The sequence below is a fragment of the Lepidochelys olivacea genome (assembly GCF_965140295.1).
Source record: "Lepidochelys olivacea isolate rLepOli2 genome assembly, chromosome: 4".
Taxonomy (NCBI): domain Eukaryota; kingdom Metazoa; phylum Chordata; order Testudines; family Cheloniidae; genus Lepidochelys; species Lepidochelys olivacea.
Genome location: NC_140414.1, coordinates 119645104 through 119659626, shown reverse-complemented (window position 1 = coordinate 119659626; position 14523 = coordinate 119645104). Strand labels below are relative to the sequence as shown.

At 42.8% G+C, this 14523-nt stretch overlaps 1 protein-coding gene across 5 annotated transcripts in view; it reads left to right on the top strand.

Moving 5' to 3' along the window:
- The window catches only part of CPEB2 (cytoplasmic polyadenylation element binding protein 2), a 91778-nt gene that overhangs the window by 56828 nt on the left and 20427 nt on the right, over positions 1 to 14523 (top strand). For all 5 annotated transcript variants that reach the window (XM_084626733.1, XM_084626731.1, XM_084626732.1 and 2 more), the window contains 2 exons: positions 12983 to 13101; positions 13399 to 13513. In XM_084626733.1, coding sequence (XP_084482859.1) covers positions 12983 to 13101; positions 13399 to 13513 — 234 coding nt within the window. The remainder of the gene's footprint in view (positions 1 to 12982; positions 13102 to 13398; positions 13514 to 14523) is intronic.

Genomic DNA, 14523 nt, shown 5'->3' with positions numbered 1-14523 from the left:
GCATTTCGCAGCCCGAAAGGGAGTACATTAAATTCATACAGCCCGAGATGTGTGATGAAGGCTGACCTTTCCTTGGCAGATTCATCTAGCGGTACCTGCCAGTACCCCTTGGTTAAGTCCAAGGTAGAGATGAACTGGGCCCGTCCCAGTTTCTCTAATAGTTCATCTGTGCGTGGCATTGGATAGTTGTCTGGGCGAGTTACAGCATTTAGCTTACGGTAGTCCACGCAAAAACGTATTTCCCCATCTGGTTTGGGAACTAGAACCACTGGAGATGCCCATGCACTTTCAGAGGGGCGGATTACACCCATCTGTAACATATCCTGGATCTCCCGTTCTATAGCAGTTTTAGCTTGAGGAGACACCCGGTAAGGTTGGACCCTACTTGGGTGAGCATTACCTGTGTCAATGGAGTGGTATGCCCGTTCAGTCAGTCCTGGGGTGGCTGAGAACGTTGGCGCGTAGCTAGTGCACAGCTCCTGGATCTGCTGTCGCTGCATACGCCCAAGGGTCATGGAGAGGTTCACCTCTTCCACACCACCAGCACATTTCCCTTCGTAGTAAACACTTTCAGGCCACTCAGCGTCGTCTCCTCCCTGGGCTGTAAACTGACAAACCTTTAATTCTCTGGATCGATTAGAAGAGCCGAGAGGTGGTGGGTTGCTCCGTGCCGCCGTCCAAGCTCTCTGGAGGCTTTCATCTGCTTCCTGTTCGATCTGGAACTGTTCCCTTGATGCTGGAGACATCAGTTCCTCATAGGATTGTGGACCTAGGCTTGGTCCCTCTGGAAGCGATATAGGGGATGGAGCTGTTTCTGTTGACTGTGAACCGCTCTCCGCTGGTGCACTATGTTGGGATTCAGGCTCCGGCTGAGCCTCTTGTGTAGAGTTATCGGCTGTTGCCAGTTCAGGTTCGGTGGGGCCCTCTGGTGTTGAGGTTGCAAGTACTGGATTCAGTGCTGACACGGGGTCTGGTGTTGGTTGTTCGGCTGGTTCCGGTTCTGGGACTGGTTCCGTCTGGGTCTCTGGGACTGGATCCACTACTGCTGTTGCAGACATTGGCCTGGGGTCCGGGTCCATCACCTCTGACCAGGTCCTGATAGAAGTTTCCGGAACAGAGCTAGGCCTCACGGCTTGTTTAGCCTGGCTGCGGGTGACCGTTCCCACCCTCTTGGCCTGCTTCACATGATTGGCCAAGTCTTCCCCCAACAGCATGGGGATGGGATAATCATCATAGACTGCAAAAGTCCACATTCCTGACCAGCCCTTATACTGGACAGGCAACTTGGCTGTAGGCAAATCGAAAGAGTTGGACTTGAAGGGTTGAATCGTCACTTGGATCTCTGGGTTGATTAAATTGGGGTCCACTAAGGAAGCATGGATAGCTGACACTTGTGCTCCGGTGTCCCTCCACGCGGTGACCTTCTTCCCGCCCACACTCACAGTTTCCCTCCGCTCCAAGGGTATCTGGGAGGTATCTGGGCCTGTGGACCTCTGGTGTGATTCCGGTGCAATGAACTGTAATCTGTTGGGGTTCTTGGGGCAGTTGGCCTTTACATGCCCCAGCTCGTTACATTTAAAACATCGTCCAGCTGACGGGTCACTGGGGCGAGGTGGGTTACTGGAGAACGGAGTGGTGGGACGATAAGGGGTCTGGAGGGTTCTTTGGGAGGTAGGTGGGGCTTTGGGCGGCCCCCGGTAATAGGGTGTGGTCTGGGGTGGTCCCTTCTGGTCTCTGCTCCAACTGCGACCAGTTTTCTTCTTCTCTGCCACCTCCACCCATCTGGCTCCAATCTCTCCTGCCTCGATTACAGTTTTGGGCTTCCCGTCTAGGATGTATCTTTCTATTTCCTCAGGAACACCCTCTAAGAATTGTTCCATTTGCATTAGGAAGGGCAAATTTACTGGAGATTCAACACTTGCTCCTGATATCCAGGCATCCCAATGTTTCACAGTGTGGTAGGCATGTCGGGTAAATGACATATCTGGTTTCCACCTTAGTGCTCTGAACCTCCGACGAGACTGCTCGGGTGTTATCCCCATTCTGACTCTCGCCTTGGATTTAAACAGTTCATACTTGTTCATGTGTTCTTTAGGCATTTCAGCTGCCACCTCAGCTAAGGGTCCACTGAGCTGCGGCCTCAGCTCTACCATGTATTGGTCAGTAGAGATGTTGTACCCAAGGCAGGCCCTTTCGAAGTTTTCTAAGAAGGCCTCAGTATCATCACCTGCCTTGTAGGTGGGGAACTTTCTGGGATGGGAAGTGGTACCTGGAGAAGGATTGCTAGGGTTTGTTGGTATTCTCTGCTGGGCCTTTATCCTCTCCACCTCCTCCACATGCTTCCTCTCTTTTTCCTTCTCCTCCTCCACATGCTTCCTTGCCTCCATTTCCCTCTTGTGGGCAGCCTCCTGTACCTCCTTCTCCAGCCACATGAGTTCTGTCTGTCTTTCATGTTCCCTTTGTTTTTCCTCAGCCTGAAATTTGGCTAATTCCAGCTGTAGTCGAGCTGAGGATTTGGTCATTCTAACCTCTCTGTTTTTAACTAACTTTACACCCGAGGTTTAGAAATAAACAAAACGTGGCTGTAAAATTTTGCTGTGCTGGAATAGAATACCTATTCTCTGATAGTGACTGTCAGCCTACAGAAAAAGACAATTCCCTTGTCTCTGCTCTGGGCCCAAATTAAAGCAAAAAACCTCCAACTACTTGGAAACCTGCTTACCCAGCCCAAAGAAAAAGCAAATGGGTAGAACACACACCCCCTATTTACTTTTAGGAAGAAAAGAAAAAAAAACCTCTGGGTTGGAAGACTGTGAATTTCCCTGCAGGAGTTAAGTACCCTGCTTCCAGGCAAAGAAAACCTGCAATTCACAAGATAATCCCCTTTTGTCTCTGCTTGGCCACAAAGCAGAGAAAACCAAGCTGCTTTCAGTTTCAAAGCTGCATTCTGGACTTCCTTTCCACAGGAAAAAAAAATTCTTTTTTAAAATCTGTATTTCTAGTTCAAAAAATCTCAACTGGATCTCAAAATGATTTCAGGTTAATCCCACCACTATGCCACCATGTCAAGGTTCCTCCCCCACTCTGAACTCTAAGGTACAGATGTGGGGACCTGCATGAAAACCTCCTAAGCTTATCTTTACCAGCTTAGGTCAAAACTTCCCCAAGGTACAAAATATTCCACCTGTTGTCCTTGGACTGGCCGCTACCACCACCAAACTAATACTGGTTACTGGGGAAGAGCTGTTTGGACGCGTCCTTCCCCCCAAAATACTTCCCAAAACCTTGCACCCCACTTCCTGGACAAGGTTTGGTAAAAAGCCTCACCAATTTGCCTAGGTGACTACAGACCCAGACCCTTGGATCTTAAGAACAATGAACAATCCTCCCAACACTTGCACCCCTCCTTTCCTGGGAAATGTTGGATAAAAAGCCTCACCAATTTGCATAGGTGACCACAGACCCAAACCCTTGGATCTGAGAACAATGAAAAAGCATTCAGTTTTCTTACAAGAAGACTTTTAATAAAAATAGAAGTAAATAGAAATGAAGAAATCCCCCCTGTAAAATCAGGATGGTAGATATCTTACAGGGTAATTAGATTCAAAAACATAGAGAACCCCTCTAGGCAAAACCTTAAGTTACAAAAAAGATACACAGACAGAAATAGTTATTCTATTCAGCACAATTCTTTTCTCAGCCATTTAAAGAAATCATAATCTAACACATACCTAGCTAGATTACTTACTAAAAGTTCTAAGACTCCATTCCTGTTCTGTCCCTGGCAAGAGCAGCATATAGACAGACACAGACCCTTTGTTTCTCTCCCTCCTCCCAGCTTTTGAAAGTATCTTGTCTCCTCATTGGTCATTTTCGTCAGGTGCCAGTGAGGTTACCTTTAGCTTCTTAACCCTTTACAGGTGAGAGGAGCTTTCCCCTGGCCAGGAGGGATTTCCAAGGGGTTTACCCTTCCCTTTATATTTATGACAAGGCATATAAGAGCTGGAGATGTAAAGCATTCTCAACTGAAGGGAATTAACTCTAGAATGAGCCTCCAGAGGAGGTTGGCCTAACTCGGAGTCTAAACACCTTTAAGTCATATATGTGTTCAGTGAAGTTTTTTCACCATAACTGGAATATTTGCAACTACCACACACGCACAAAAATCACTACTCCAACCAGGGCTTCCTATATTCAGAGAAGATAGAAGAGGAGAAAATTGCATGAAGTCCATTAGGACCTCAATATATTTACCTAATTAACTTGGGAATCACTTGGATACGATCATGCTGGGTACTCAAACTCTAGATAGGGAAATGGTACATATTATATTATTCATTTGATATTCAATAACACGTGTCTAACTGTTTTTCCACCTATTAAGGTTTCTGTGTAACTTTCCGTTTACTGCAGTACTCAGTATTGTGTTGCCACAGAATTCAGGGAACCTTACGGCAGAAGTTAGTATTGATGTGCCTTCTGGGTTCTGGAAGCAATTTGCAACATGTTAATACTCCAGCACACTTAAAATGTAGTCTTGTCTTGTCGATGTAGACAGGACCAAACCACATTACCAATCATTCTACAGCCCTGTAAGGTTCAGTGCTGTACACAGTTTGGTAAAATAGTTCGGTTCTGACTAGAAATGCATGTTTTAATTGTGTTTGGGCACTATTGTTATAACTGGTTCCTTCAACATGGCAGATTTTATAAAATAGATAAGTCCTTTGGCTGCTGAGTGGTGTAATTTCAGTAGAGATATGTCTTAGGTACGATAGGTGTACTTATTCACCCCTGTCAGTTTTCTCACCCACGTGTGCTTGCTAAGTTATCTAAACCATTAAATATAAGCTAAATACTATACCGGAGAACCACAGAATTACAAACACTTCAGGAATGGAGGTTGTTCGCAACTCTGAAATGTTCGTAACTCTGCTAGCAAGGGATGTGAAGGGTAACAAGAAGGGTTTTTCTACAGGTATATTAGCAACAAGAAGAAGGTCAGGGAAAGTGTGGGACCCTTACTGAATGGGAGAGGCAACCTAGTGACAGATGATGTAGAAAAAGCTGAAGTACTCAATGTGTTTTTTGCCTCGGTCTTCACAGACAAAGTCAGCTCCCAGATTGCCGCACTGGGCAGCACAGTATTGGGAGGAGGTGAGCAGCCCTCAGTGGTGAAAGAACAGGTTAAGGACTATTTAGAAAAGCTGGACATGCACAAGTCCATGGGGCCAGATGCAATGCATCCGAGGGAGTTGGCTGATGTGATTGCAGAGCCATTGGCCATTACCTCTGAAAACTTGTGGTGAATGGGGGAGGTCCTGGACGATTAGAACAAGGCAAATATAGTACCCATCTTTTAAAAAAAGAGAAGGAAGAGAATCCAGGGAACTACAGACCAGTCAGCCTCACCTCAGTCCCTGGAAAAAACATGGAGCAGATCCTCAAGGAATCAATTTTGAAGCACATGGGGGAGAGGAGGGTGATCAGGAACAGTCAACCTGGATTCACCAAGGGCAAGTCATGTCTGATCAACCAGATTGCCTTCTTTGATGAGATAACTGGCTCTGTGGATATGGGGAAAGCAGTGGACATGATATACCTTGACTTTAACTTGCTGGCAAGAATACTGTGGGAGGCTGTATCAAAAGCTTTGCTACAGTAGTATGGATTTGGATTAATGGACTACGAGGTGGATAGAAAGCTGGCTAGATCATCGGGCTCAACAGGTAGTGATCAAAGACCCGATATCTAGTTGGCAGCCGATATCAAGCGGACTGTCCCAGGGGTCAGTCCTGGGGCCAGTTTTGTTCAACATCTTCATTAATGATCTGGATGATGTGATGGATTGCATCATCAGCAAGTTTGTGGATGACGCTAAACTGTGGGGAGAGGGAGATATGCTGGAGGGTAGGGATAGGGTTCAGAATGACCTAGACAAATTGGAGGGTTGGGCCAAAACAAATCTGAGGTTCAACAAGGACAAGTGCAGAGTCCTGCACTTAGGACGGAAGAATCCCATGCACTGCTACAGGCTGGGGTCCGAATGGCTAAGTGGCAGTTCTGCAGAAAAGGACCTGGGGAACAGTGGACGAGAAGCTGGATATGAGTCAATAGTGTGCCCTTATTGCCAAGAAGGCTTACGGCATATTGGGCTGCATTAGTAGGAGCGTTGTCAGCAGATCGAGGGAAGATATTATTCCTCTCTATTTGGTGCGGCCACATCTGGAGTATTCTGCCCAGTTTTGGTCCCCCCCCCCTGCGCTACAGAAAGGATGTGGACAAATAGGAGAGAGTCCAGCGGAGGGCAACGAAAATGATTAGGGGGCTGAGGCACATGACTTATGAGGAGGGGCTGAGGGAACTGGGCTTATTTAGTCTGCAGAAGAGAGGAGTGAGGGGGGGATTTGATAGCAGCCTTCAACTACCTGAAGGGGAGTTCCAAAGAGGATGGAGCTAGGCTGTTCTCAGTGGTGGCAGATGACAGAATAGGGAGCAATGGTCTTGAGTTGCAGTTGGAGAGGTCTAGGTTGGATATTAAGAAAAACTATTTCACTAAGAGGGTGGTGAAACACTGAAGTGGGTAACTAAAGAGGTGGTGGAGGTTTTTAAGGCCCGGCTTGACAAAGCCCTGGTTGGGATGATTTAGTTGGGGTTGGTCCTGCTTTGAGGACTAGATGACCTCCTGAGGTCTCTTCCAACCCTAATCTTCTATGAGTCTATGAACAAAACGTCATGGTGGTTGTTTCAAAATTTTACAACTGAACATTGATTTAATACTGCTTTGAAACTTGACCATGCAAAAGAAAAATGCTGCTTTTAACCATCTTAATTGTAATGAAACAAGGACAGAAACAGTTTCCTTACCTTGTCAAATCTTTTTTTAACTTCCCCTGTATTTTTTTAGTAGTTTGTTTGTTTAACACAGTACTGTACTTGGTGGGGTGTGGTTTTTTTTGTTTTTGGCTGGGTTTTTGGATGGGGTGTTGGGTCTCTGCTGCTGCCTGATCGTATATTTCCAGTTCCAAATGAGGTGTGTGGTTAAGAACATAAGAATGGCCATACTGGGTCAGACCAAAGGTCCATCCAGCCCAGTATCCTGTCTACCAACAGTGGCCAGTGCCATGTGCCCCAGAGGGTGTGAACCTAACAGGTAATGATCTAATGATCTCTCTCCTGCCATCCATCTCCACCCTCTGACAAACAGAGGCTAGGGACACCATTCCTTACCCATTCTGGCTAATAGCCGTTAATGGACTTAACCTCTATGAATTTACCCAGTTCTCTTTTAAACCCTGTTATAGTCCTAGCCTTCACAACCTCCTCAGGCAAGGAGTTCCACAGGTTGACTGTGCGCTGAGTGAAGAAGAACTTCCTTTATTTGTTTTAAACCTGCTACCCATTAATTTCATTGACCAATAAGATCGTAACTCTAGTGTTTGTAATGCTGAGGTTCTACTGTCTGATCTAGTGGTGGTTTTAGCTGGGGTCCATGGTTGCAGTTGCACTCACAGAAATCACGATGGAGGGGTGGTTGGGCAAATTTGAGGGAATGGCATTGTGACCTAGTGAATGGGGTTACACTACCACTCAGATTTGTCCCAGGTGCCCCTTTATCATGACAGAGGGGCAGCCAGGCCAAACCTGAGTGGCACTGCAGTCCCTTGTGCCAGGCCACAATGCCACTCACTCAAATTTGGCCCAGGCACCCATCCATGGTGGTGGAGGGGCAGCTGGGCCAAACCTGAGTGGTATTGTGACGGCACGCTCTAAGTCACAATGCCCAGAGCAGGGAGCTGGGCCCAGCCCCACAGGACAGGAGGGTTTGCTGCACTGCAAGTGTGGGATGGGCTTGCTCTCTCGCCCCACACCCTAGGGCCTTCCCTTCACACCAGGCCAGGATTAGGGTTGCAGTGTGATGGGGCAGAGGGTACCTGCAGCTGGTTTCTATGGTTTTATTTGCCTATAAATTATTACTAGGTAAATGATGAATGTTGCTGTTAAAGCTTTATCTGACCCAAGCTTTATAAACAACATAGTTCTTCAAAGGGAAATATTATCTGTGGATCCACCCTTCAGAGTTTAGGGGAATCCTTGGAGCAACTTCAGTTTGGTTAGCTTTACTTGGAGACCAAATTGTAGTTCTAGCATTCATTAGCTTTCTGTCTATGTCAACTCTAAATTTCAAATAACCTTTGATAGGATTAATTTAATTACGTATTATTGTTTATTCGCTCTTATTAGAGAGTGGTGACGGATATTTTAAGCTGTTTGAACCTGCGCCGATTAAGTTAGTAGTCTCTGTGGTGGTGAAGTCCAGCTTGTCAGCATTGGAATCCTATTTAATTTTCCAAGCTACGTTTCCTTCTTTCCTTCCAAGCTCTCTGTTTAAAGAAAGCCTTATGGGGGCCAAGTTCTGTAGCAAATATTTCTTGCTTGAAGAGAGTACACAAAAGCCCTCATCCTTCAAAGTGCTGAGTGCCTCCTGACAGATGCTGAGCACCCTTTACTCCCAGTTACATCAATAAGAGTTGATGTCATTCAGCATTTAATAGTAGGCATTCAGCACCTCAGATGATTAGGCCCAAATCTCAGCACGTCTTGGAATAGCTAGGCTTCTTTGAAGTAGAGAGATGTCTCCTATTAAAATAAGGGTTCAAAGTCCATAAGTGATCTATTAACTGCTGTATAGTGGGAATTTGCTTTCCTGCTATCCTATATTTATTCACCAAGAGCTCCTATTGTGCTTTAGTTGGCAGATATCCTTATTTATGAAACAGTACCCAAGTTCAAGTCACACGGGCTGATGTGAAGATTCTGGTTCCATTGTCATTCAAATGAAGTTCAAAAATACCTTGCACAATCCATGTCAATCCATATGAGGCATCTTAATATAGGCAGGGTTGTGTGTCACTGAGTGTTCTATCTTGTTTACAGTTTGATGCCAAACAGAAAAAAAATCAAGTGTGTTGTATAGGAGAGAGTATATCAAGCCCTCTCTGAACTATCATCACCATTCATCTCAGTGGTGTATGGCAACCTAGTTACCAAAAATCTTCACTGCTCAAAAGGAATCCATTAAACAGAGGAATATAAAATGTTCTTTGTTTCTGGTTGGAAGGAACAAAAGCCCCAAATGCATCTAGACTTTTGTTACATTTGTAACTCTTATCTAATACCTATATTATTATATCAGCTTGAATTTCTTGAATACAAACAGGAATATTTTGGGGGGTAGGTCAAAAGTTGTGCAAGTATTTATAGCCAACCTAAGGTCAGGAAAAAAAGATTAAATTTGTATGGAAAGAACTACAGGGCCTATTTAAAGGAACCAACACTTAGGTTGGATATTAGGAAAAACTTTTTCACTAGGAGGGTGGTGAAACACTGGAATGCGTTGCCTAGGGAGGTGGTGGAATCTCCTTCCTTAGAAGTTTTTAAGGTCAGGCTTGACAAAGCCCTGGCTGGGATGATTTAATTGGGGATGGGTCCTGCTTTTGAGCAGGGGGTTGGACTAGATGACCTCCTGAGGTCCCTTCCAACCCTGATATTCTATGATTCAAATCTTCTTTATCTCCCAAATATCCAGTTATTCCCAACTTAAATTTTTGATAGGCTAAATTTACCTCTTAACGTAAGAACATAAGAGAGGCCATACTGGATCAGACCAAAGGTCCATCTAGCCCAGTATTCTGTCTTTCGACAGTGGCCAGTGCCGGGTGCCCCAGAGGGAATAAACAGAACAGGTAATCATCAAGTAATCCATCCTCTGTTGTCCATTTCCAGCTTCTGGCAAACAAAGGCCAGGGACACCATTCCTGCCCATCTTGACTAATAGCCATTGATGGACCTATCCTCCATGAGTTTATCTAGTTCTTTTTGGAGCTCTGTTATAGCCTTAAACCAGGGTCCTGGTGACAAGAAGTGTGCCAGGATGGGAAATATGCCTCTTCTGGTTTGGGAGAGAAGGTTAGCTCATAGGAAGCCACCACAGACCCAAAAATAGGAAAACAAGCACGACACCAATATGGCTGCATTAGAAGCTCATGAATGTCCTGAAATTAAAAAAATAAAAATAAAAAAATAAATCCAACAGAAAGTGGAAACATGGACAAATTGCTAAGGATGAGTACAAAAGAATAATGAAAGCATATTGAGACAAAATGAAAAAGGCTAAGGCACAAAATGAGTAATACCTACAAGGGACAAATAAGAAGAGGCTCTATAAATACATTTAGGAGAAAGATGAAGTATAGGTCCTCTACTTAACAGGGAAGGAGAGCTAATAATAGATTACATCAAGAAGGCTGAAGTGTATAATGCCTATTTTGCTTCAGACTTCACTGACAAGGTTCACTGCGACCAGAACCAGATATATTAACAAAAAGAGGGAAGGGACACGAGCCAGAAGAGGGAAAGAACAGTGTAAAGAATAGTTAAGTAAGTTAAATGTATTCAATTCAGCAGGACCTGATGAAATTCACCCTAGGGCACTTAAGAAATTAGCTGAAGCAATTGTGAAACCGTTAACAATTATCTTTGAGAACTCATGGAGGCTGGGTGATGTCACAGAGGCCTGGAAAAGTGTAAACATAGTACCTATCTTTAAAGGGGGGACAAAGAGGACCCAGGGAATTATAGACCAGTGAGCCTAATTTTGATACCTGGAAAGATAATGGAACAAATTTATTAGACAATCAGTTTATTATCACTTGGAGAATAATAGAGTGATAAGTAATAGCCAATATGGATTTGTCAAGAACCAGATCATGCCAGACCAACCTAATTTCTTTCTTTGACATGGTTACTGTGTTAGTGTATGGCAAATTGGAGGACTGGTCTGTAATCAACTAGATGAAATTCAGTAAAGACCAGTGCAAAGTACTATATTTATGAAGGAATAATCAAATGTAGAACTACAAAATAGGGAATAACTGGCTAGGGAGTAGTAGCGCAGAAAAGAATCTGGGGGTTATAATGGATCACAAATGGAATATGAGCCAACAATGTGATGCAGTTTGCAAAAAAGCAAATATCGTTCAGGAGTGTCACATGTAAGACACAGGCGATAATTGTCCTGTTCTACTTGGCACTGGTGAGGCCTCAGTTGGAATACTGTATCCAGTTTTGGGTGCCACACTGTAAGAAAAATGGGGACAAAATTGGATAGTCCAGGGAAGAGCTACAAAAAAGATAAAAGGCTTAGAATACTTGACATATGAGGAAAGGTTAAAAAAATTGAATATGTTTAATCTTGAAAAAAGAAGACTGAGTGGGTCACCAGAAAATAGTCTTCAAATATGCTAAGGGCTGTTATAAAGAGGAAAGTGATCAGTTGTTCTTCATATACACTGAAGATAGGAAAAGAAATAATTGGCTTAATCGGCAACAAGGGAGATTTAGGTTAGATATTCAGAAAGAAACATTCTAACTATAAAAGTTATTCTGTAATAGGCTTCCAAGGAAGGTTTTGGAATCCCGGTCACTGGAGGTTTTTAAGAATAGGATAAACAAACACCTGATAAGGATGGTCTAGAGATATACATGGTCCTGTCTCAGTGCAGGAAGGTGGGGGAAGGACTAGATAACCATTTGAGGACCCTTCCAGCCCTACATTTCTACAATTCTGTCAGAGGGTAGTGCAGACTGTCATAGGTGCAGTTGCTGACAGCATATTTTATCCATCAGCAGCAGTGCTTGAACTCTCCTTCTCTATTGTAGGATAAAGTATTACAGAAAAGTAGCATCTACAAAGAAGATTTTATGTTCACCTAAGTCCCCTCAATCAGCCCTAAGCACCCAGTTCTCCCCCAAATATTCAGACTTGTGTGTGTGTGCGCGCTCGCGCCCCTAAAGCGCCAAGCTTCTCACCCACCCAGTCAAGCAGAATTATGTGCACCTGTTCCCCAAGCAGGCAAGCAAGGAAGTTTGTGTGAACCTAGCCTGTCATACAATCCGGTTTCTATGTGCTCAGGCCAACAGTCAACAGTTTGTGTGCACAGCGCATAAATTGTCAATTATTACAGGATTACTAATAATTATCTTAAATCCTGTCACTTCTATAAAAAGAAAATCTTTTCAGGTTGCACCTGATTTACACAGGATACACTTCTCTATCAAGTTTTGTGTAAAAAGAAAAAAATGTTTTTAAAGAAGTATCGCTCAACAGGGAATAGGAGAACTGAGAAGGAAATATTTCAGCCAGAGCCCATTTTCAAAGAAATCCTGTTTAAAAATTTACAGAGTAAAAGTAACTAAAACTGCATAGAAAATGTATGGCATAAAAACGAACTAAAATTTTCACACTGAATTGTTAACGTATTTCAGAAAAAAACACTCTACTTTAGAGAAAAACTAGACATTTTTGTGTTTCTAAATATATTTTAGAACAAAACCCTAACTGTGGAGTTGCTCTGGTTTAAAAAAAAAAAAGTAATTATTAAATTAAATTTATTAAACCAGAACCATTAAAATGCTTTTCTAGTGGCTTCCCCCCCCCCCATAGTATTAATTATGCATTTAAATTCCTATTTGTATAGTATTCGGGAGGCTTGGTAGGTCATTTATGCAACAGAGTACTTTGCTCTGATCTCTTGAATTGAGATTAGCCTTTTTGTGCCAAATCAGATTTTCATCATATAATGCCTACTGCTAGCAGTGAAATGTGTTTTTGGGTCTTAAGTAAAATGTTGTCTTAAATGTTGTAGTGTGTGATTGATGGTCTCTTTTAGAAGAACACTAAGGATTGAGCTATTGATGAAGAATTTTGTTACAAAGAGATTTCAGGTTGGTATTAAAGTAATTGGCTATGGAGGTTATTTACATAGATGAAGATGCTGTCTGACTTCTAAACAAAAAATTAGTTCCACATTGAACCTTGCTTTTCAAATAAATACGTTCACATGGAGAAGAAACTTTTTGTGAAGAGCATAGGAGAAAAAATTGCACACTTTCAGCTAATTTTTTGTTGTTGTTGCTTCAGGATATGCGTTCCTCCTTTTCCAAGAGGAGAGCTCTGTTCAGGCACTGATTGATGCCTGCATTGAAGAAGATGGAAAGCTCTATCTATGTGTTTCCAGTCCTACTATCAAGGACAAGCCAGTAAGTAAATAGTAGATGTCCTCCAGGCTATAGCTGCAATCTGTCTAAAGCTGCTCCTGAGATGATGGTGAAAATAATCAAAAGCAAACTACCGTTGTTAGAGTTCAACATCTGGGACAACTGAATGACTTAAAAAAACGCAGTATCTTGAATTAATAGGATTAAAACAGAGCAACTAGACATGTTCAGTTAATGAGACTGTGACTAGCTGACAGTTTATATAGACTGATGAACATGCTAAGACCGTAATGTGATGAGACTTAAAGTAGCATGCAATTTTCTTTTTTTATTAAATAGGTTCAGATTCGTCCCTGGAACTTAAGTGATAGTGACTTTGTGATGGATGGTTCACAGCCGCTTGATCCTCGAAAAACAATTTTCGTTGGAGGTGTCCCTAGGCCATTAAGAGCTGGTAAGTATAAAACTGGTATGTAATGTGGCAATTTTTAAAGGTATATTATTGTCTGTAATAAATTGAAAGTTACATATTGTGTAAGATTTATACACAAGAATATTTGGATGGTAGACTGTGAAATATCTCCCTGTATTTACACGCACTCTCCTGTAGGTTCTCCAGGTGGGCTTTGGCCACAAAGCACTACTCATCATTTATATCTACTTAAAATCAGAACTCATCAAGAACTTCATGGTTGTATCCAAGTTAAAGCTATAGGAAATTCCTTGATATTACTTGGCAAAGTTTTAATATAAAATGTATCACTCAAAGGTTGGTTTTGTTTATATATATATAAAAAAAAGTATAGGTTGGAGGGTCCATGCCCCCATTACTGCACTTGAACTTGCTCAGAATTTTACTACTGCTGTTCCAGTCTTACTAGTAGTCTATTAGAGCATCCCATGGCATCCATCCAGTCAACAGTTTGTATGAAATGGAATCATAGGACAATGTGCTAGAAATCCCAGCACCTACTAGAGGGACTGCAGGAGTGCCACTTATGATACCAGAACTTGTAATGTAGCATAACTCCATCGCAGAAAGAACAGCAGTCAGAAGGAAGACACACGACCTCCACTAATCCATCAGGAAACTGAGAGCCAAAAAAGTGACAATCTAAGATCTGGGTGTAAAAAATCTTCTTCAGTTTTTAATTCTTGGGCCTAGAATTTCCTGGCCTCATGGAATTTTTTCATTTGCAAAAAAAATTATCTTTAGCCATAATATAAACACTATGCTTGTTGTCACTGCAGCAAAAATATAGTATGGCCTTTTTCTTCTTCCAAACAGTACTGTGATTCTTTTTCATCACTTCAGTCGAAATGCTTCCAGTTACTTGGTCAAAGTTCATTGTTTGAGTAAACTAAACAAACACTCTACTGCTTGTCATATTAATATCATCTGCTGAAACTGAGCTTCTGTGGCATTAATGTGATGACTATCTTGTCTTCACTAAAGTAGTAAGA